At 44.7% G+C, this 22279-nt stretch overlaps 1 protein-coding gene across 8 annotated transcripts in view; it reads right to left on the reverse strand.

Moving 5' to 3' along the window:
* Fat1 (FAT atypical cadherin 1) overlaps positions 1–22279 on the reverse strand; it is a 114887-nt gene that overhangs the window by 16558 nt on the left and 76050 nt on the right. For all 8 annotated transcript variants that reach the window (XR_009055665.1, XM_057752093.1, XM_057752097.1 and 5 more), the window contains 11 exons: positions 18763–19038; positions 18428–18638; positions 9127–13194; positions 8304–8500; positions 6469–6622; positions 5721–5954; positions 4165–4554; positions 2561–2775; positions 2126–2263; positions 915–1058; positions 221–418 (listed from right to left, as the gene is read on the reverse strand). Coding sequence is in view for 7 of the 8 variants with exons in the window: in XM_057752093.1 (XP_057608076.1) it covers positions 221–418; positions 915–1058; positions 2126–2263; positions 2561–2775; positions 4165–4554; positions 5721–5954; positions 6469–6622; positions 8304–8500; positions 9127–13194; positions 18428–18638; positions 18763–19038 (6225 nt within the window). In the remaining variant the exon portion in view is untranslated. The remainder of the gene's footprint in view (positions 1–220; positions 419–914; positions 1059–2125; positions 2264–2560; positions 2776–4164; positions 4555–5720; positions 5955–6468; positions 6623–8303; positions 8501–9126; positions 13195–18427; positions 18639–18762; positions 19039–22279) is intronic.

A 22279-nucleotide genomic window follows, 5' to 3' on the forward strand; every position in this document is an offset into this window, starting at 1 on the left:
ATCAACAGGAGCCCACCAAGGAAAGGACAGCTATTTTGTCGCTTACACATACAGACACTAAGTTCCACACTTGCCTATGAAAAGGTAACCTAAGGGCTACTAGGCCAAAACTGAAAGTGCACTCGGAAAAACAAACTATATTCTCTTTTGTTTTCCCGTAACACGTAAGGAAGCTGTTCTCCATGAATCCAAGCGAAACCACGAAGAAAGACTGCGATACCTTAACGTGCAGAAGGTAATGGTCCTTCTCTTTCTTCTTTATGGCCGCAGCTGTCAGGAGGACCCCGTGCTGGTTCACTTCAAATGTGTTATCATCGTTTCCACTCACGATAGTAAAGAAGAAGGGAGGACCATTGTGAGAAGAGTCCTTGTCTGTGACTACCAGCTTCAGGACGCTGACTCCCACTGGCTTGTTCTCCTGCGTGATGTCAAACAGAACAAAAGCTGTCCACACAACCAAGTCTGTACGGTAAGGGACACGTGAGGCTTTCTGATATGCATATAGACAATAAAACCTTCCTGCTGATAAATCAAGGAAGAGGAGAGAGAGCTGGAGACATGAAGGACATGGGAGAGGGATGGGGTCCGCAAGGGGTGGGGAGGGTGGAACAGGCCCCATGGGGGTTAGAGGAGAAGTAGCAGGCAAGAGGACAATGGGGGAAGGAAAGGAAAATCAGAACATTAGAAGATTATGAAAAGTTCTTCCTATTTAATCCTAGATCAGTGAGAATATCTTTATAAAGAACAAAGCATGAAAAGGATGAAAGTTGACCTGTATCTTGTAAACGACTCTTCTAGACTAAGAAGGAATCCTCTAATCTCATCTGTTCCAGTTTTCTAAACCATGGTCTGTGTCAAACGAGAGCCAGTGAAAAGATGGAGGGGGCCACAGCCCCCAGTACACCACCCCTTACCTGGATGATGACACTGTAGTTGTCTCTAGAGAAGAGAGGCGCGTTGTCATTGACGTCTGACACATCGATGTTGACCGTGGTTGTGTTGACTCGGGGTGGACTGCCATTATCAGCAGCTTGCACCGTAAGGGTATAACCTGAGATCTGCTCAACGGAAACACAGAACCCCCATTCATTTGCACGGGGCCAATCAACTGGCAATCACGAACCTCATTTGCCAAGGTATTGTCTAGGCAGCGCCCTATGATTAAAATGAAAACTCCCAACCAGTGCGTGTACTATTTTCTCAACAGAAATAGCTATCAACAAGAAGCAGATTCTCTGATGTCTCTCTCCCATTGGGGTCTTATTCAAGTGCTTGTCTTAGAACCTCTTACAGTCTCCTATTAGAAACAAGGAGACAAATTATGCAGATGATTGGGGAATCTGCTGCCCTAGCCCAGCGGCTCTATGATACCATAGATGTCACTTTCCCAAGAATCTAGCTTGTGCTGAGGCAGAAGAGAGACAGGTTGCCTCTCACCCTGTGTGCGGATATACGCCAGGTCACCACCGCCTTCAATTTCACACTCAGATTATACTGAGTTGTCTAAATCCCTCAAGGTAATATTTGTGGCCTCTTGTAAAAGAAATCAAGTCAAGTGAGACAGCTTCCCTGCCAGGGCAGTGCCTGTTATGATAGCTTTAGAGTAAGCACTGGGAGAAGCCAGGGAGATGGCTAAATCCCAGAGCGCCATTCTGTAGGATATCGGCCTAGCGAGGTGTTCAATCATAACATAATTGAGAACTCCACAGGCCACCGCCTCTACCATCTCCTAGTGGATACCAATGTGTCAGAAGAGCCTGGTTCTGTAGTTACAATCACTACATTTCAGGCAGGTATGCTGAAAGGGACTTGCAGTTCCAGCCTCAGTGAGTTTGAGGCTAGCCTGAACTATACAGCAAAATCCTGCGCTTAAAAAAAGTCACTTACTCTGCCTAGTATAATAGAATTTTCTATGCTTAACCGTAGTGCTTCACAGACTCTTCAGTAACTCAGGGTAAAAAAAATCTGAAGAGTTGAAACTTTAATCAACTTCAAGATATTTCTATCTTAACGTGTCATTTTCTAGGATGACGGTTCCTTTCGGGAACCCCGCATTATACCACACAGATACGAACACAACACTTTAGTGCTTTGTCGACAGTTTAAATGCCTTTTGCAAGCTTACCGTTTCCCGGTCTAGGGGCTTCGTCACTTTCACTTCTCCTCTGACGGGGTCAATTGTAAATGGACTTCCTTGGTTCCCTTCTATAATTGAGTAGTGGATATGACTGTTTGAAGGGCCATCAGCATCATCAGCCATAATCTAGGAAATATCACTCTCGTTTAGGAAACAGCTAAGGAAGGGGTGGAAGAAATAACAGCTAGCTGTTTTATGGCCGTTACTCAAAGCCAATAACCGGCTCAACAAGAACCTTCTAAAGATTCAGCGGGAGGACGTGGCCTCACAGGGACTAGGTGAGCACTCTAGCACCAAGTTATGTCCTCTGGCTGAACAGCTCAACGAGCTAACACATTTAAACAGAACCAGTAGAAGAACTAGAATTTTACTGGTTGCTCCTTAAAGATGCAGAAGAGGCAAGCAGCGAGGAAAACCACGTACCGTAATGACCGACTGCTCAAGAGCCGCGTCTTCACTGACCACCGTGGTGTAGGTGTCCTGGCTGAACACTGGGGTGTTATCGTTGATGTCCGTGACGTTGATGTTCACCGTCGCCACGTCACTCAGTGAGGGCGTGCCCCCATCCGTGGCTTCCACGGTCAGGTAATATTCGTGGGAGCTCTCATAGTCCAGGTTCTCAATAATGAATATGGCCCCTGTATGGAGAGACAGAATTACTTCCGGAACTCCGCAATTCCAGGTTTTTCTTATTACAACATTATACCTTTAAACACACTTAGTTCTCATTTCAAAAACAAAACAAAAACAAACAAAAACTGTGTATATTTTCTGGTTTAATTAAGTAATTAAAATTAGGATTTTTACCCACCCAATATCCCCATTTATTTCTTTATTTTCCTTCTATTCTGAGTGATATCTAATTTTCTGTCCCCGTCAATAATGCTATTTCTGCTTTAAATGACTATAAAATTTTAAAAATGATGGCAGGTCTCATTCCTTCCTAGACGTAGTTTACCACAAACCAGTTTAAACACAATTTTTTTAAAAAAATTCAACTCAGTACCTTTTTGTTTTTTTCTTATTGTTATTATTTTCATGCATGTCCTTTTACAAAGAAGTTTCTGAGGTATTAAATATTAAATATCGTATTAAATATACCCTCTTACAATGATGGGACACAGGGATACATGCTTCTAATACTAGCAGCTAGAAGGCTGCAGCAGGACCAGCCTGGACAATACACCAATATCCTGTTTCAATAAACAATCGAATAAATAAAATAAAATCCCTTATGGATTTAACAACACTTTAAACACTTCTCCTTGGCTCACCCTAGTCTATCCTACTTAAAAGAATAATTGGTATAAAATTCCTAAGGACATTTTATAACAGACATTAAAAATACATTGTAGAATGGCATCATTGGACACCTATGCTTCATCAGAAACAGTCACACATGACAGTCAACTAGGTGCAGTCTGAAAGAGCAAAGTTTTACAATGTCCTGAGAGTTAATAGGTATTTTAGACTACAGGCTAACACAGCTACACCTCTATTCACAAAGCAGGAGTTAGTAATGCTGACCCCACAACACTGCTGGCTCGGTGTGATCCAATCTCTGTCAACTAGTGTATACAGCTGGCATGGTAAAGAAGAACTAACGGATGTCCAATGTGGGAATTAGGATCTAAGAGGTCAAAAGAATAGTGTGACTGAGAAGCCACTCCATATGCCATTGATAATCGGGATAAAACGAGTAATTACACAAGGTTTATTACCTTAAACATCCTACCGTGGCAAACCAGGAATACTACACACCATCACTAGACTGAGTGAGAGTCAGCAGCTTTCTACACAGACTTGTAATTTACAACGGATACACCAGAAAGAAGTGACTATACAGAATTCGAGTATGGAGCTTCCCAAACCCCTTTCAATCCCAGTCTAAGTAACAGAATACTTGAGTTTTACCTTTTGGGAACACCCACTGACTAACGACATGTGACCCATCCCTTAGCATGAAGTCGACACAGATCCAGCCCTCAGTACGGAATGAGGGCTTCCTCGTTTACAGGGAAGGTTACCTGTTTTAGAATCGATGCTGAACTTTCCATGTTCGTTTCCACTTATTATTGAGTAGGTGATTTCTGCATTTGCCTCAATATCCCGACTCGCTGCGTACACCCGGAGAACTTCGGTTCCGACAAGAATGTCCTCGGACACGGTGGCACCATATTCACGGTATTCAAACACGGGCGGGTTGTCGTTTATATCCAAAACGGACACGACCACGGTGCCAGTAGCCGTCAGTTTTCTTGGCAGTCCTTGGTCCACTGCTTTCAGAGTGAGAGTATATACTGCCTGCTGCTCTCTGTCCAAATGCTTCTCTAACTGGATAATACCAGAGAGCTCGTTAATGGAGAACTGCCCATCAGCAGAGTCGATCAATGAGTAGGAAATCTTCCGGTTCAGTCCTGGCAGAGCATAAAATTCTATCAGGTTTCACAGTAAGGAATGTAACATTTTTAAAACGCGGGGCATTTTCAAATGATAAAATGCAAACAGATATATTTTAAAGACCCCACCATGTAGATGATCTGAAAACATACTCTGAATTACAAATTTATAGACTTGAAATATGATCCATAGACGTGCAACTTTTTAGGCTCTCACTTAGACTACATGGACAGTAGCCAAGACTTTTTCAATGGGATATTATTTTATTATTTTTTTGAGAACTATCTATAATGTGTAGTTAGGTAATATTCTCTGTCACTTCTAGCACCCCCTCGGTCCATATCTATGTTCCTTCCCGTCTTCTTATGCTCTTTTCTTTTTAAAAAATAATTCACCATGTCAAATGTGTGCTGTTCTTTACTCATGGGTATGGGAGCACCCATCAGAGTGTGGGTGATCAACCAGGGGCCACAGATTAAAGGAAACTCACTCTCCCTCCATCAGAAGCATAAATTGTCAATAGCTCCTTATCTAGGAATATGGGGCTCGTGAGCCCCTACGCCCTCAATGCTAGGGTCTGTAAGTCTTATTAAAATGACATCTATTTGATATTTGGCTTCAGTGACAAAGAATTATCTAAAATGTCACTTTTTAAAACTCAGTATTAATGACTCCAGAAGATATTCTCTCGTATTGGGATGTCTGAATGCATACACTTATTTTCTTCACAAATACTTCTGAAAACTGATAAAACTTAAGCAAATATAGTGCTTGCTTGCTATGTTCCTATGAATGCAATAATATCTCTACAGCACTACTGATTTATTCATTAAATGCACCTCAAAGAGCTAAGGAGGAAGTTAGCAAAATGTGAGCCAGGCATATGAAGGCCACAAGTTCAGTCCCCAACACTGGGAGCCAAATTAGTTAACGAAGACGATAACCATAATCTTAGAGACGCCAGAGCTACACCACGGCAGGAAGTTTCCCCCGTGTCATTGTCAAGACTTTAAACGTCATGGAAAACGTCTCAGTTATTGTTACTACAACAATGCTGAGCTCCGTCATGTGCACGAGGAAAAGAAGATGGTCAAACACATGCACTGGAATATGCACCATGGGGAGGGGGTAAAGTCTTCTGCACACCCCAAGGGCAGAAGAACAACTCGCTGTCTCGGAGTACCTGCATCTGCATCAGTGGCCTGCACTCTGGTCAACAGCGTCCCCGGCTCCGTGTTTTCAAACACGGTGATGGTGTACGGATCCGCGGTGAATTCAGGGGCATTATCATTCACATCTTCTAAGGTGAGCACAAGAGCAGCCTGACAGGATCGTCCCCCTCCATCGGTGGCCTTGACAAGGAGATGGTAAACTGCCTGCTCCTCACGATCAAGGAGGGCTAACGTTCTCAATTCACCTAGAGACAAAGAGGAGTTAGGATATGAACCACGATTATCCATCATGTGTTTTTTTTCTCTTACAAATACGAAATCCGAACCTCAATTCTCAACTGAGGAAAATAGTATCAACAACTTCCTTACCAAATTAATAAGCTTAAAGATGGAGAAGATATGGATCGTTTTCATCACAGAAAAAGCCAATTATAAATTGAGGTCCACAAATTTAAGAAACACACTATATTATATAAGTAAACCAGAAACTTTTAAGATACACTCTGAGCTTTTTTCTGAGAAACTGAATAACTTGTAAATCCTAAAGTCCTTAGTTCAAGTAGCTGACACTATGACTACTTAGTTTTACCACATTCCAATTTTTATACTTTAAGTTGCTTTCAGGTTTAGATGTCATTTCCACTGCATCAGAACAAATTTTAAAAGAAAAAAAAAATGCAATTTCCAGTCTGGCACATGATCTCATGTCACCTACATACAGGAAACACAAATTAAATTAGCCCCGAACTCCATGCTTACCTGTGTCTGGATTTAGTCTGAACTTTTCTGCACCTGAACCAAATAAAGTATAAGTAATCTCCGCGTTGGACCGGATATCTGCGTCTGTGGCAGAGACCTGCACGACCAGTTTCCCAGGAAGGGCGTCTTCAGGAATGGTGTCAGAATATAAAGTCTACAATACGTTAAACAACACCGTTAGAACAGAAGCATTCAAACTGAGCAGTGACTGCCAAGGGAATGATGGAAAAGAAATCATTTCATTTGGCCACGGAAAACGTGGGAAACGACCGAAGCTAACGCTCGAAGAGCTTTTAAAAATGATCTTTCTCCAAAAACAGATGTGAAAACAAGGAAGAGCCTTGTAACAGGCACCAGCCCCATATCCGCGAGTCTGGCCTGACATTTAATCCGCAGGATACAGAAAATGATGTGTTTCCCAACAGTTTCATTCTTAATTCAAATGCTTATGAGAAAATGTGAAGCGGTAGCCCGGATTTCTCTAAAAACTCGAGAAAACAAATAGCTGTTACATTATATTTATTTAGTTTGAAGCACGGGGATTTACAATGTACAACCAACCATTCATCCCAGAGAACCAAATAACTATGGTTAGAAATGTTCTTCCTGGGATGGGGGAACTGGGGCTAGGTAACAGCCAGGCACGTTGGTGGATGCCTGGTTTCCTCTTTCACACAGTTGGACACTTGGTTCCACTTCCAATTATCACGTTAGTCACGCCATAAATAGAACATGAGGGAAAGAGATTATGCTTCTGCTGAATTACTTCTTATTAAGAGCTTAATACAGGGAAATATATTTTATGGTTCACAAAACTGAGTATTTTGTAACAGTGATTATTATAAGTGGTTGTGTTCCCAATTATATTATTACCCAAGGCAGAGTGGTATAATATCTAGAAAATATGAATAGATAAAAATGTTTTATATATATGTGTGTGTATTATATATATATATATATATATATATATATATATATATATATATACAGAGAGAGAGAGAGATGGATAGACAGATATAGATATGTATGTACTCTAAAAAAGCAGATACACAGCCAGTCATTGTCATCAAATACTCTCATCCAAAAACACAAAGACATGTTGGAATTAACAGCGCATTCCTTCTGATGATGAATTTTGTGTTTACTCCTCTGAGAACTTGTGGCAACTCTCTTATCTCAGCCAAACGTGCTGGGATACCAGGTGTGCGCCCCTATGCCTGGATCCTCTGCACTGCTGGCAAATGAAGTTGGTATCCCCCCACCCCGCTGCCTTCACTCTTCACACTGCAAGGCTTTCCGTTTCTACCCCAGCTCTGCAGCTGGGCGGCTTTTCACGGCTCAGCTCCAGCGATCACTCCTGCTACGGCCCCAGTAAAATTGGATCCAGCAGTAGCAGGTCATTCCACTGACCTCTTGGTTTCTCTGGTGTGAACAACCCCACTGCCTCAAAATGGTCTGTTGAAGCACACCTGGGCTGTGCAGGAAAAGCTGCTGGCCAGATGTTCCCCTCCTCCCCCAAACAACTGTATCCTCAAAGGAAGAGATTACCGCTACAAAAAGTTTAGAGAGCACTTTAAGAGTCAGACACTAGAATAACTGGAATAAGAGGCCCGCATTTGACAGTATTTCAGAAAAAAGTTCTCCATCAACTTAGCATGCCAAGCAGTCTTGAGAGTTTCTCAAGTCCTGTGCATCTATCTGCCTCTCCTTCACCTCAATAATAAGCAGCTACAACACAAAACACATGTGGATTACAGCGCCTCGACAGCTGTCCTCTGGAAAGAGGGACAGAGGCGCCTACAGGTGATGCACCGTCCCAAGGGAAGCACACTTACCTTCTCACACACGGGGTTGTTGTCATTGGCATCGAGAACTTTCACTTCGACCCTGGCTTTGGAAGAGAAGGTGCCGTCGGTTGCTGTGATGGTCAGAAGGTAACTGTCCTTTTGCTCCCTGTCCAGGGGTTTCTTCACGTAGACCTTCCATTCATTTTGTATATTTTCGACAGCAAATTGCCCCAAAGCATCCCCTCCTAGTAAATCAAGAGAGGAAGATGATGGCCAAAATTGTTGGGCTAGAAAGTGAACTAAGTAACCACGAGATAAAAGAAACTATACCCCCCCCCAAAAAAATATGACATTATGGCTTAAAGGGGATTAAGACCGTTCAAGGTATAATTAAAGTTGATACTTTTGTTTTTGTTGCTCTGGTTTTGTATCCTAAGATGTAGTCTCCGCTACAGCCCACGCTGGCCTCTCATAAAGAATCCTCCTCCCTCAGCTTCCTTTGAGCTAGGATTACAGGTGTGTGCTATACATACTGGTACATATTAGCTTTTCCCTTTATAATAGAGGAGCAGTAACATTTCTATTCAAATATGAGATTAAAGTTTATCAAATAGCTTGTAATAAACCTATACTTTTCCTTTAGATGCTACTTATTAAATACTAACTGTTAAGTTTAACAGAATAAGTCATAGGAGTCTTGGTTGAAACAGCTCTGCTGAAAGGCCTAAGTTCAGCTTATGTGTTATTTCTCCTCATGTTAAACACACGTGACTGAAAGCACACCAACTCCGCAAATCCATCAATCCATACCTACCATACCCCATATAACATGGGGTCCCTGTCCACTGCACATTTGTCGGGAGTGGTTTACCTGTTATAAAGTAGGTCACTTGTCTGTTAATCTCCTCAGAGTCGGCATCGGTGGTGCTCAAGATGGCAATCACACCACCTGGAGGGTCGTCCTCACTCACAGTCCCTTTGTAAATCTCAGCTGTGAACCGGGGCGGGCTGTCGTTGACATCAGTGACAGTCACATCCACAATGGCTGTGGAGGACAGCTGAACCTTCTCGCCATGATCCGATGCGACCACTTTAATCTGGTAGCTGGCTCTCTCTTCGTGGTCGAGCTCCTTCAGGGTTGTAATCCAGCCTGTTTCCATGTTAATGGCAAAAGACTCGATGATGTCTGCACCTTGGGATGGATCTAGACTGTACATGACCTGGCCATTGGCTCCTGAGTCTAGGTCAGATGCCCTGACCTGGATGACCCTACTCCCCGCGGGCAGGTTCTCAACAACAAATGCTTCATATGGGTTGGACTCCAAAACTGGGCTGTGGTCATTGACATCTTTCACCTGGATGCTAACGTCGACAGAAGCCACCACCTCAGCGTCATCAACAGCACACCTGGCCAGGACGGAAAACTGAAACCACTTAGTTGTCTCGTGGTCAAGACTCTTCTCCAGCTTCAGCCTCCCGGTTTGCCTGTCAATCACAAAGAACTCATCTCTATTACTCTCGGGAGTATGGCCTTTGACCAGAGTGTAGAGAACAGCCCTGCTGTGTTCTACCCGGATGAGGTCAATTTCTGTTCCAATGGGCATGTCTTCTGAAATGTCGTAGGTATAAAAGGGCTCTGAAAACCTTGGAAGCTGCGTTTCCGGTGGAAGTATCCGAACATAGACGGGCACAACAGATTCTTTGGGAGGAGACCCGTTATCCACAGCTCTAACGAAGAAAGTGAAGAATTCATTCTCTAAACCAATTAGACTTTCCTTTGTTGTAATTAAGCCGGTCAGTTTGTTGATTTCCAAATTCTCCTTCACACTTTCAGAATCTGCCTCGATGGCGTAGGTGACGTCAGCATTAGAGCCTTCATCGGCATCACTCGCAAAGACTTTAACGACCGACGTTCCTTTGGCGGCGCCGGATCCAATGTTCACTTCGTATTTGGTTGAGCGAAACTGTGGGGCATTATCATTGTCATCTGTGAGGATGACATTTACGGTGCAGAAAGCCACTTTCCCTCCAGCGTCCTTTGCCATTAAACGGACGGAAATTATTTTTTCTGCTGGGGTCTCTCGATCGAGCTTTTCCAGAGTGAATATCTGTCCTCTGTCATTCACATAAAATCTGTCTTTTGCAAAGTCATTCACGAGATGGTAAGTTATGTGACTGTAAATGCCAGAGTCCCTATCCGTCACCTTCACTTGGACCACCAGAGTATGCAAGGGGGCATTTTCGGCCAGTTCCACCTCATATTCGTTCTGAAGGAAAACAGGACTGTGCAAATTGCCTCCCATCACAGTTACGTGAACCTGAGTGGAACTTCGAAAAACCCCATCAGACACAGAAACATTAAGACTGTAGAACGGCTTCAAGGTGTGCCGGCGCAGGTTTGAGAGCGTTATAATCCCTGTTTCACCGTCGATGACAAAGCTTTTATGATCATTGCCGGACAGGATGGAATACTCTAACTTGTCTAGGTCTGAGCTGTCAGCATCGCAGGCTTTTACACACATCACAAAATGCCCATGAGCTGCATGCTCACTAATTCTGGCTTCATAAATCTGTTGTTCAAACAGGGGTGGATTATCATTGAGGTCGGTGACATCCACAGTGACGATGACATCACTGCTCAGTGGGGGCATCCCTCCATCCACAGCCCTTACAAGAATCTTGTGCTGCTGGGACTGTTCATAGTCCAAAGGTCTCACGAGTGAAATGAGCCCCGTGTTGCTGTCTATGTGAAAGTGATCATGACTTTTGCTATGATTTCCAAACATCTGGTAGGAAATCCCTCTATTTGGTTCTGAATCCGAGTCTGTGGCTCTCACTTGAAGGACGGGTGTTCCGATGACAGAGGCTTCCGACAGGGTTGTGGTGTACGACTGCTGCAGGAACAGGGGAGGGTTATCATTGATGTCCTCCACTATGATGTCAACAAAGACTTCGGCGTGAGCACCCGTCAGGGAGTCGGTCGCCCGTATGCTCAGTTTGTAGGCTGGGTGGGACTCGAAATCCAGCGGCGCTATGACATTTATTACCCCAGTGTTGAAGTTAATCGTAAACTGATCGAAAGGGTCTCCATCTGTGATGCTATAGAACACTTTCAACCCTTCTGGGCTGTTGGCTTGGACGTGGACCACGGGACTGTGCACCTGGATGTTCTCTGGGATCTCGGCACTGTAGAAAGCCTTTTCAAACACAGGCATGGCTTTGTTCATGACAGTTATGGGAACTAGAACTTCGGCAGAGAAAGCTGGGCTTCCTCCGTCCTTAGCAACCACTGTGACAAGATATTCCTTATTTAAGGTGTCGGGCTCAAACTGTTTCTTCAGAGAAATGTCACCGGAGGGCCCGATCTGAAAGTGGTCGTGATGCTCCTTGAGGTAGTAGTGGACCTCCCCATTTCGGCCGCTGTCTCTGTCAATGGCTGTGACGTAGCGAATGACGTGGCCCACCTCGGCATCGACCTTCACGACAGCATAGTAGGGGAGGTTGACAAACACTGGCGCGTTGTCATTTTGGTCTTCTATGGTGACTTTCACCACGACGTGGGCCACTGCTGACGGCTCACGTTCTCTGGTCACTTCTACCACCACATCAAATGCTTCCTGTTGCTCGCGGTCAAACGGTATGCCGGTGGTGGACAGCACGCCTGACGTATGGCTGATCTTGAACCTGCGGTCCGGGTTGAGGATGTGATGAAACAGAGGCTCGTTGATCGGATTCCCCTTGGCAGTAATGACAGCGAGCGTTTTGGTTTCCGTGGTGTTCTCCTTCACGATGGCAGAGTAGACATCTTGGGTAAACTTGAGTGGGCTCTCTTTGCTTTCTCTCACATTGATTTTCACAGAGGTCGTGCTTGTAAACCTGCCGTCAGAGGCTCGCACGGTTAGCTCGTAGCGGCTTCGTAACTGAGTCGTGTTTTGTATTGTTATTGTGCCTGTCTTGTAGTCCATTGAGAACTTCTCCCCAATGTTGCCTTCGGTGATGGAGTATATTAACTGTGAGAATGCCCTGGAATCGGCATCAGTGGCGTTCACGGTGACAACGTTCACTCCTTTGTATGTTGGCAATAGAAGAGAGGCTTCATACAGCGATTTAGAGAAGACGGGAGGGCAGTCATTGATGTCAATGACATGAATAGTCACATTGGCTGCATACTCAGCAAACAGACGTGGAGTCCCCATGTCGTGCACTTGCACAGTGAAGTGGAAAGCACGTGTTTCCTCATAGTCCAGACTCAGCACGGTGTGGATAGCGCCAGTGGTGGCATCGATGGTGAAATAGTTGTGCACAGACGGCTCGACGATTTGATACACGAGCAGAGCATTGGACTCCCTGTCGGCGTCCGTGGCTCGAATCACCAGCGGAACATTCCTATCTGTCAGAACCACAGTGTTGACGGAAGCGGATTCGCTAACGAATCCTGAATATTCGGCCTGTGCAAAAACCGGCGGGTTGTCATTCTCGTCCTGCAAATGCACAACAACAGTAGTGTTGGTGGACAAGCCAGCCATGTTGGTCCCTTGTACTGTCAAAGTATAAATGGGCAGAGTTTCAAAATCCAAGGCTTTCTGAGTGACGATGCTTCCGGAATGTGGATTAATATCAAAGGCATCGCCTACGTTTCCATCTTTGATTTCATACATCACTGACGACTGGCTGTGAGCAGAGACCATCCCGACAAAAGTCCCAACGCTGATGGCTTCGCTGATTTCCACAGAGTATTCTTTGGATGTGAACTTTGGGGAGGCGTTATCAGCGACGGTGACAGCGATGTGCACAGAAGTCATTTCGTTCATCGGGGGATCGCCTTGATCTGTAGCTTTTACTATTAAATCATACTCTACTTGGTTACTTCGGTCTAATTCTCTGGCAGTTTTTATAGAGCCCAAGATGGGGTCGATTGTGAAAGAATTTCCAATGTTTCCTGGAAGGACAAGAAAAAAGAAGGAAAGAATCTATTAGAGAAAAACCCAAAGGCGACAGAAATAGCAGAGAAACAGAAAAAGAGATATTTAAAAGTTACATCCTGAATTAAATAGGAAAGCAGGGGATATCAACAATGGGATGAAACCTTCTACTTATTTCATTTTTACTCCTTTAAACTGTTCCGAATTTTGGCTGTCAAATATGAAAAGCAAGAAATAGAAAAAAAAATACTGTTCTGTACCTAAAGCCAAAACTCTCTCTGCTGAACTGAAAAAATGTGTTGTAGAAACACACGGCTCTCCACTCACACAGCTAAGCAGTTTCCAACAGTGCTCTGAAATCCTGCAGGGTGCATCAAGTCCTCAGCGTTCACCGCTTACAAGGGAGAGTTTTAATTCACTGAGAAAACCTACACTGCGCTTGAGGAAAGCCTTGTAGGTAGCTAGGGAACCGAGAAGCAATTTTCTGTAGCCCGCCCTACCTGTCAAGTTTTGAGGATTTCGACAATATTCCCTCCTTAACCTTTTCCACGTTGACTGATCTACTAGTGGGCGCCTCTCGAGTAGGCGGGATTTTGCTTCCAGGGAGACATCTGGCAGTTCGGCTGTCACAACCCAAAGGGAGCAAGCACTACTACTTCGTGGATGATAGCGGCCAAGAGACAAAAACAGCTTACGCTGCACACCAGAGCCTCCGCAGTGGGGAGTTGTTTGCTTCAAAACATCAACAGTGCTTATGCAGCCGAGAAGCAAACTGCTAGGACAGATGGTTGTACTGGCGTTTCTTTGGGCGTCTGCAGCCTATCTTACGCAGAGCGTTAGTATTTCCTCAAGTCCAAATCTTTCCATAGCAATGGCAGTTCTAAAGAGACCAGTCGTTCTCTAGATGTTCTGGACAGAGCCAAGGCACTGTGTGTGTGTGTGTGTGTGTGTGTGTGTGTGTGTGTGTGTACATGTGTGTATGAGGGTATCTTTGGGTTCTACCCTTCTGTGAATCCTTCCAAGCCCTTTTCCGTCTTATAAATAAGCATCTAGAAATCAGCCCCAGCACTGACTCCATTCTTCCCAAATGCACACTGCATGGCAAAGCTACGTTCACTTGCCATTTTCTCACACTCCTCTTCCTCCTGGGTTTGACACCAGCACACCCTTCACACCAGAATGACTTAGCGTGATCTGCAAACCAGAGGATTAACTAACAAGCACTTTTTTCTGCACACTAAAAGCAAGCACTTCCTCTGCAGTGTTCATTTCCTTCATTAAATACATTTTCCAAAAATCCACGACATTTTTTTCTGAGGCCAGACGTAGCCTGGTTTTCATTAAGCTGGCCTGGCTCTGGGTCTAAGCCCCAAGGCGATGCCTCGGTCTGAAACAGGGCGGAAGCCCAGGCTCCTTCAGACCCTTAAAGTCTGGGCTGAACCTTGGCCCGGGCCTCTGCCAGGCTGCTCAGACACTGATTTCCGGCCTGTCTGTACTTAGGAACATCCATGATCCCAGGTTGTCACTGTGTCTTAGGCAGACATCAAAACTCAGAGATCCTTTTCTTGTTCTTCCTGCCATTACTCTCATCTTCCAAACTTGTAGTGATTGCCTAGCCTAACAGGTGCACCTGCTCATAGTTTGGGCAACTGAATTTATCCCCCTACCTCAACTGAAACCCCAAGTCTTTCTTATGCCTGCTTTGGAAAAGAGCCCATTTGGTAACATCTATACCCCTTCATTTGCATGTATTCGTCCTATTTTCCATAGGGAAATCTTATTTGCCGGTCAAGTTTCATCGGTCCAAGGCCTCAAAATGAAGACATGAATCAACGTTTTTAATGTGGCAGAGATGGACAGTGTTATGATGCGTGACTGTGTTCCCAGCATCCTCTGCTCTTCCCTTACCTCGGACCTGTATACTGACCATGCTGTCTCCCAATGTGGCCTTCCCTAGCTAATCTCACAATTTCTCCATTCACCTATTTACGCGTTCACTCAGACTTTAACTGAATGGCCCTGCCTGACGGCCTTCTTGGACTTGCTTGCCTGTCCGGTATGACTACCTTTATTCTTTATTATAGTTTTTCATTTTAAGTATTTTCTTTCTTCCCACTCATTTATTTTTGGTTTGTCTTTTGTTTTTGTGCAGTTCAGACTCATCAAGAACACATTATGTATCTCAGGCTGGCCTCTTATTCATAATCCTGCCTCAGCCTCCCAAGGGCTGCAGTTAAAGGCATATGCCGCCACACCAAGCTCCTCCATTTTCTTTATAGTATGTAGAACATTCTTGCTATTTACCAAGAATTTTGGGCCGGGCAGTGGTGGCGCACGCCTTTAATCCCAGCACTCGGGAGGCAGAGGCAGGCGAATCTCTGTGAGTCCGAGACCAGCCTGGTTCTACAGAGCTAGTTCCAGGACAGGCTCCAAAACCACAGAGAAACCCTGTCTCGAAAAAAAAAAAAAAAAAAAAGAATTTTGCTGTGTAAAATTCAAAACGATTTTTTATCATCTGGGAGACCCTGGCGTTGGATTCAGACGACCCCGAGCCTGTCACACCGACCCCGAGCCTGTCACACCGGGAGCCCAGCCAGAGACTCCGTCTTTGGATCTCATGTGTGTATGTATTGAGGCACAAAGCGTCAGATGTACAGAAGGCTGCAGACTGTCAGGTAGCAGGTGTACTCCTCAAGCCCTGGAATACATGTCTGCTCGCTGCTGATGGAAATGAGGCGAGCAGAAGCTTGTACTAGGGTGGGGCTGACTCGCTTGTATTAGCTGAAGCAATACAACTTTAAATTCATTTCTGCATTTCAGCAGAAAAATGATCTGCACTTAACAAGCCAGTGTCGCCCTTAAGCCATGACTATTTCCTATAGAGTACAAAAGAGAGACAATAGATAAAGCCTGTGTTCAGTAAGCACTTGCTGACGGTGTTGGGACCCTCTACCAAGATTCAGTGGCAATTATGATATAAGTTTGAGGAACCAAACGAATCCTAATCAATTAATAAATTCACCAAGTGTTATCTCTCCCCAGGGGTGAGAACAGGAGTAATGCAGTATCTATTTTTCAACACACCATCACCTTCCAGCCCAGAGTACAGCGCTAACGTATCTACTTTTTCGACAAGCCAACACCTTCCAGCCCAGAGTACAACGCTTATGTGTCTCTGGTACGTAACCCAGTTGCAAACGGAAATACTTTTCATTAAACTCCTTTCCCTGAGGACTCCAAATCAGACTAAACCTCTTGCTCAATAAATTTCTCCTAATTAAACTTATGCAGTATCACGAGTAAAATTTAAAACCAGCATTCCGGACTTTATTAGATGTAATCGGATATAAGTTAAAAGCAGATGATTATGAACGAAGTGTTCAATGAAAGGCAGGGTGAACATTTTTCACAGACCCTTCTACTCCAGCAGGTGTTATGTACCTACACAGACACGGGCACACGCTAATGCTGCTGCACTCTCACGGCAGTGGCTTCCTATGAGAGGTTTTTTGTTTTGTTTTTTTTTAAAAAATTTTTCAGTCTAATGCTGCACGATGAAAGCTGTCCTAAAACCCTACTGCACATGGGAACAGCCCACTGGTGCCTAGTCTGTTCTCTGGGAAGAGACAGAGTTCCATTCTTAGGATACCAAATTACTAAGGCCATCATCAGTCATCACAAACACTCCAAGAATGTGCAAGCCTTCACTCGGGCACCAGCAATCACAGTTGAGACACCCAGTTGTTGAGAATTATGTGAAAGCGAAGGGAAAAACTGAGCATTTTCTCCTCCACCAACCCAGTCAGTTTGCCTGCGACAAAGTCAACCCAGTCAGTTTGCCCCGCGACAAAATCACTTCACTGAGGGCTCAGGCATGCACAGATGGAATGCGCTGTTTTCCTAACTGCTAAATTTCTCAAGCAGTGGGGGGAAAATGTCTTTATGTCTATCCAAGGCACTAACTCCGCTACCGTGCATTTTAACACTCTAATCATAAAATCTTATTTGGGAATAACGAAGTCAATCCAGTTCTTTTAGAGGAAACAAGTGAGTTTTCAAACACGTAAGGAAATAAAAATAGTTTGCTCGGCGCATAAGCACACCAGGAGGTATTTGTGTCAAAATCATTCCGTATATACTCAGATTTATTTAGTGTCTGTGATCTATAGAGAATCTACAAGCTCTATGGATTCGATGCCTAGAAGACACCATGTATAAGTGGAGAGAGCTATGCACTTAAAAAATTGGATTAAAATACCCTAAACTCATTACAAAGAATGAAATTGGCTTTATTTCTTCAACTTCAACAGTGAGGTCTACAGGAAACTGAAGTGCCTTCTCCACACGCATCACTGACGGAAGTGAGCGGGGCTAGGAACCCCTAGCTGTCTGAGCATGTGCTCCAAGCAGAGCCTTTCTCGCCTCATCCACGTGAGGCCGATGGAAAGACTCACCTAATGAACACAGCACGGAGACCTCTTACACAGTACTTGGCACACAAATGGGGCCGACTCAGTCCCCGGGATGAGTGAGCAGCAGCGGAAAAAGAACAACACCTCTTCTACTGCTGTGATGGCGCCGATGACCCTCAGCTGGGGGGCTCTTGCCTGATTTTATTCTGGACCTCCTAGGCTCGGGCTACCTCTGTGCTAACTCTAGCCAATGCCAGAGGCCCCTTCCAAAGACGTCTCTCTCCAGAACCAACCACCCTGTGGCCTGGTTCAACAACTCGATCCTATGCATGTCATTTAACTGCTAATGGTACAAGGGGATGGACTCTAGGGCGAGCCTGCAAGGCGTAGGAAGCAGGGCGCCCCTTTTTGAGCCAAGACGGGAGAGTCTTCACACTGTTGTGGCATTTCTTACTCTGAGCCAGAGAAAATATTCTCATTAAAATGTTGAATTTCTAAGCCAGCATTTTCCTGACTGGGTTCAGAGCCTAAAATGACTGCCTAAAATAATTCCAGGAAAACTGAATTAGAAAAATAACATTTCCCTGCCCCCGCAGGATATATCAGCCTTAATTTATGTTAATACTGGTAATCTCCAGAATTCCTGACACTCAAACTTATTAGAATTTTATCTTTGTTCCTTGGTGGAGTTTTTTTTTTTTTTTTTTAAAGCTAAAAAAAATTAAAACATTTCTGCAGTGGTACACAGAAATGCTTCAATACCTAGAAGTCATTTCAGAAAACGGAAGATACACTTTTCAAACAGAAAGACAAGACTCCATTGCTTCAACAAAAATACCTGATTCGATGGAGTAGAGCACTTCCGCATTTCTCCCTTTGTCTTTGTCCAGAGCTGTCACCTGCAGCACAACCGAGCCCACAGCGGCCGACTCGTACACTCGGCCTTCGTAGGAGGAGCTGGTGAACCACGGGGCGTGGTCATTCATGTCGCTGACATTAACAACGATCCTGGCGAAGTTGCGCTTCACAGAAACATCCTGATCCCGTACCTGAAAGGATCAACACGCTGTTATTCTCCTGGGTTGCTTCTTTCCCATGGACGAAAAATAAAAAGGTATCACCATCCCTTTCCATTACAGGAAACCTTTCTGGTCAAAAAAGGTGTGGCCGTACCATGACCGTGAGCACGTGCCGGTGGATGGCTTCATGATCGAGCTTTTCCGAAGTGTAGAGAGCGCCGGTTGCAGGATCCAGTCGGAATTTCTTGAGACTCACGGGGTCTATGCTGCTCTGTAGGGTGTAGATCAGTTTGTTTTTCTCATCCTTATCCACTGCACTGATCTGCAGAATCTCCGTGTCTGGCTCTGTGTCTTCGGGAACAGTGACTTCATATTTTGATGTAGAAAACTGAGGGCGGTGGTCATTTGTATCTATGACTTTGATAAGCACCTGGAATGAGCGACAAAAGGACTTGGATAAAGATACACTCATAATTAATTGAAAAATGCTATTGAACCAAATTAAATGTGAATAGGAGAAATAAAAGCAACAATAGTTTAGAATCAAAGAAACCTTCTACAGCTTCTTATCTTTGGTATATTATTTACGTAATATTGAACAATAACTATGGAAATAGGATTCTGGACAAGCTGAAAATTCCTTATGAAATGCTGGCTAATTTGCCATAGGTCTCTACGAGAGACCTCTGGAGACGGTTCAGGAGAGGTATCAATTTACTTTGCCAGTATATCGATTTCCTATGTTAGATTCAGGCCAGCGAGAGGGGTGGCAATGTTACCTAAATTTCTCATTTTAAACCCCGTGACTCCAAGTTCCTCATAAGATTTTAATACAAAAGAAACAGCTAGAAATCACTGAGGATGTACTTCAATGATTGGGAACTTCCTAGCGTACGTGAGTTAGAACCCCACTGCTGCCAAAACATGCTCTGAAATTACAGTTCCGTGGCTTCAAAATCCCTAAGTGGCAAATGTTTCTCTCCTAAAGGCAATTAAGTAGGTTGAAAAGAAAAACTCTTGTCAAAGATAGTGACATAAAATTAAAGTTTTAGAGCAAAAAGGAAGATATCAAAAAACTTAGTCATAATTAGAAACAAAAAATATTTACCTTGACAGAGGATTAATTTTTAAAATGAAGTGATTCAGATGGACAGCATAGTAAAAATCAGTATCAATCATAGAATATGGCTTACTTATAGTTTATGAACAAGAAAGCCGAGTTTCACTGCTTCTACAGAACACAAGGTTTTGTTAATTTAAGAGGAACAAGGGGCCAAAGTTCTAGTGATGCCAGGTAACTAGACCACGCGGCTGCACCCACATGAAGACAGGATTTTCCTGAGACTGTAACCGTATTCCCAAAGAAGACCACAGCGTCAACAGATGCATTTTCACGCTCAATTCTATGTGAATCCTAAATCCATTCACCAAACCACAAAAGAAGGTTTTATGTGAAAAGTATGTAACCATTTGGGTCTACTGATGGCTCACTTTTAAAGATAAAAGAGGACCCAGGAGGCGCAGCTGCAAACGGCCGCTCTTCTATAAATCAAATCCTGGTCGATTTACAAGTTTAAAACTTGACCACGAAAGTGCAAACTAGGCAGGAGTCTGATGCTGTCCTGGGTTCAGCTAAAAAGAATGAGCGGCCCATTTTGACAAGGCAGTTCAACAAGACACGCTCTTGCCGAGCACTGGGCCAGCTCTCACCCACAAGGTCTAAAGGCAAAGAGTAAGGGTGCAATGGTGGCTTCTCCAGGGGCCATGTCATATTCCTACAAAGCCTAAAAGCTGCTAGCACGTCATAAGGTGAGGTTTTGAAAATCCAGAGGTGGGTGGGGACTCTCCAAAGTAAGGAATACTGAGAAGAAACTGAGAAGAAGATGACTGACCAGGAAGCTTGAAGTTGAGAATGCCTACCTATCTTTAAGAGACCGGAAAGACTTGGACCTGAAGGAACAGAGGATCAGGAAGAAGATGGAATTGAACCTGCACCGCCTGAACTCCCAAGCTAAAAATGGAGAATTCTCTATCTTATATACTTCACACCCTTCCAGCAGAAGAAAGGCATTCCACCTCCTCTTCTCAGTTAAGCGGCCCCAGAGTCTCAGGGACCAGAGACAGAAAGCAAGGGATGTTTCGGGAGCCTGCACAGGGATGCTGGGTGACATCTATGTCACAGGAACATGTCCTGAGGAGAGGCCGTAAAAGCCCTCTCCCCTGACCCTCAGAACAACCGGAAAGGTGGCTAGCACTATCCACTCTCCTCTCTTCCCAGCGGAGGCAATAGAAACACAGTGAGTCTGAGATTTGTCCCTGCACAGGAGCGAGAGGTAGAGACAGGAGCGAGAGGTAGAGACAAGTCTCCAACCAGGCTGCCTTCCCAGAATGCAACTATCGTGTTCCAGGGAAACTGCAAGAAAACGGGAATGAAACTGCTTCAGTGCAACCACACCAGCCTGTCTTACAAAACAAGCAAGCAAGCAAGCAAACAAAAAAAGCAGCTCGATTTGTAAGTTACCTGGAGACACAAAGGAGAGAAAGAAAAACGATTCAGCCTGGTGTCGAGGAGCATCCTGATTGGAAGGATAAAGTTTTATGCGTGGAACCTTGGCATCCACCCTGCCTCCTTCCCTGCTCTACTCTGCAAAGAGAGCACCAGGCCTGACCAAACCATCACCCAGTCCCTCCCACAGCCGGTACCTGGCCGACCGACCTGAATGCACAAAGCTGCTGCTACATGGGTTCTTGATTTTCACCAACAAACCTGCATCCGCCCATTGTTCCAGGCCATATCGCTGTAGCTCAGGTGCTGGCGGGCCTCTTCAGAGGATCCAATCCGCTCCATCCCAGATCTCTATCTCCCTGCGCACAGTCCCAGATGGAAACCTAAACCTAATGACTGCCTGTTCCCTTTGTCCCCACCATCACAGGTCAGCCTGGGCTCTGCCACGTTGTCTTGACTTCTGAGACCCTCCCCGTGCCAGCGATCCCTTGGGACACTGCCAGGCCTCTCCACACGGGTGTCACAGTCAGTTCACTGCCCTGAATTTTCATCTCCTGCATTTCAGGGGAATTTTAGCAATGTACATCAAAATTTCAGACCGAGCGCCCAACCATACTGAAGGCGCAGTTTTGCGGGGAAGAGATGCATTACCGATTACCTCCTAACGAGGTAAAAACACCATGTGGATGCACGGCTGTAGTCACGAGAACGGCTGCTACAGAGGGCCACTTCCACGGCTTCCCCAATCCCTCTGGCTACGTTTCCAGTTACTCACATGAAGGAGACCGTGCACAGGGACACTGCCTAAATCTTTCCCCAAAAACAACTGTTTAATCTTACTGTAATTTCTGATGCTTTGATTCTCACTCTTGTGCTCTGCAGTTCAACATCAGGGGCTCGTTTCCAAAGAGAGAAAAATCCACGCGTGCTGCTTGTTACTCCAATGAGATGCGCAGCGAGAGAGACCGCAGTACGGCACTGCACCTTCCCCACGGCCACCCGAAACAATCCCCACAGCGTCCACCACATACAGCATGCCCTGCCAGTCTCACACACTTTAAAATCACAGGCATTGGGAGAAAGGACTAAAATATTTTTATAGCTACCCTTAAATTATCTAGTCATTTATTAACTGAAAATACATCCCAGACTGTAATTTGCAATC

The sequence above is a fragment of the Chionomys nivalis genome, chromosome 20 (assembly GCF_950005125.1).
Source record: "Chionomys nivalis chromosome 20, mChiNiv1.1, whole genome shotgun sequence".
NCBI classification, from domain to species: domain Eukaryota; kingdom Metazoa; phylum Chordata; class Mammalia; order Rodentia; family Cricetidae; genus Chionomys; species Chionomys nivalis.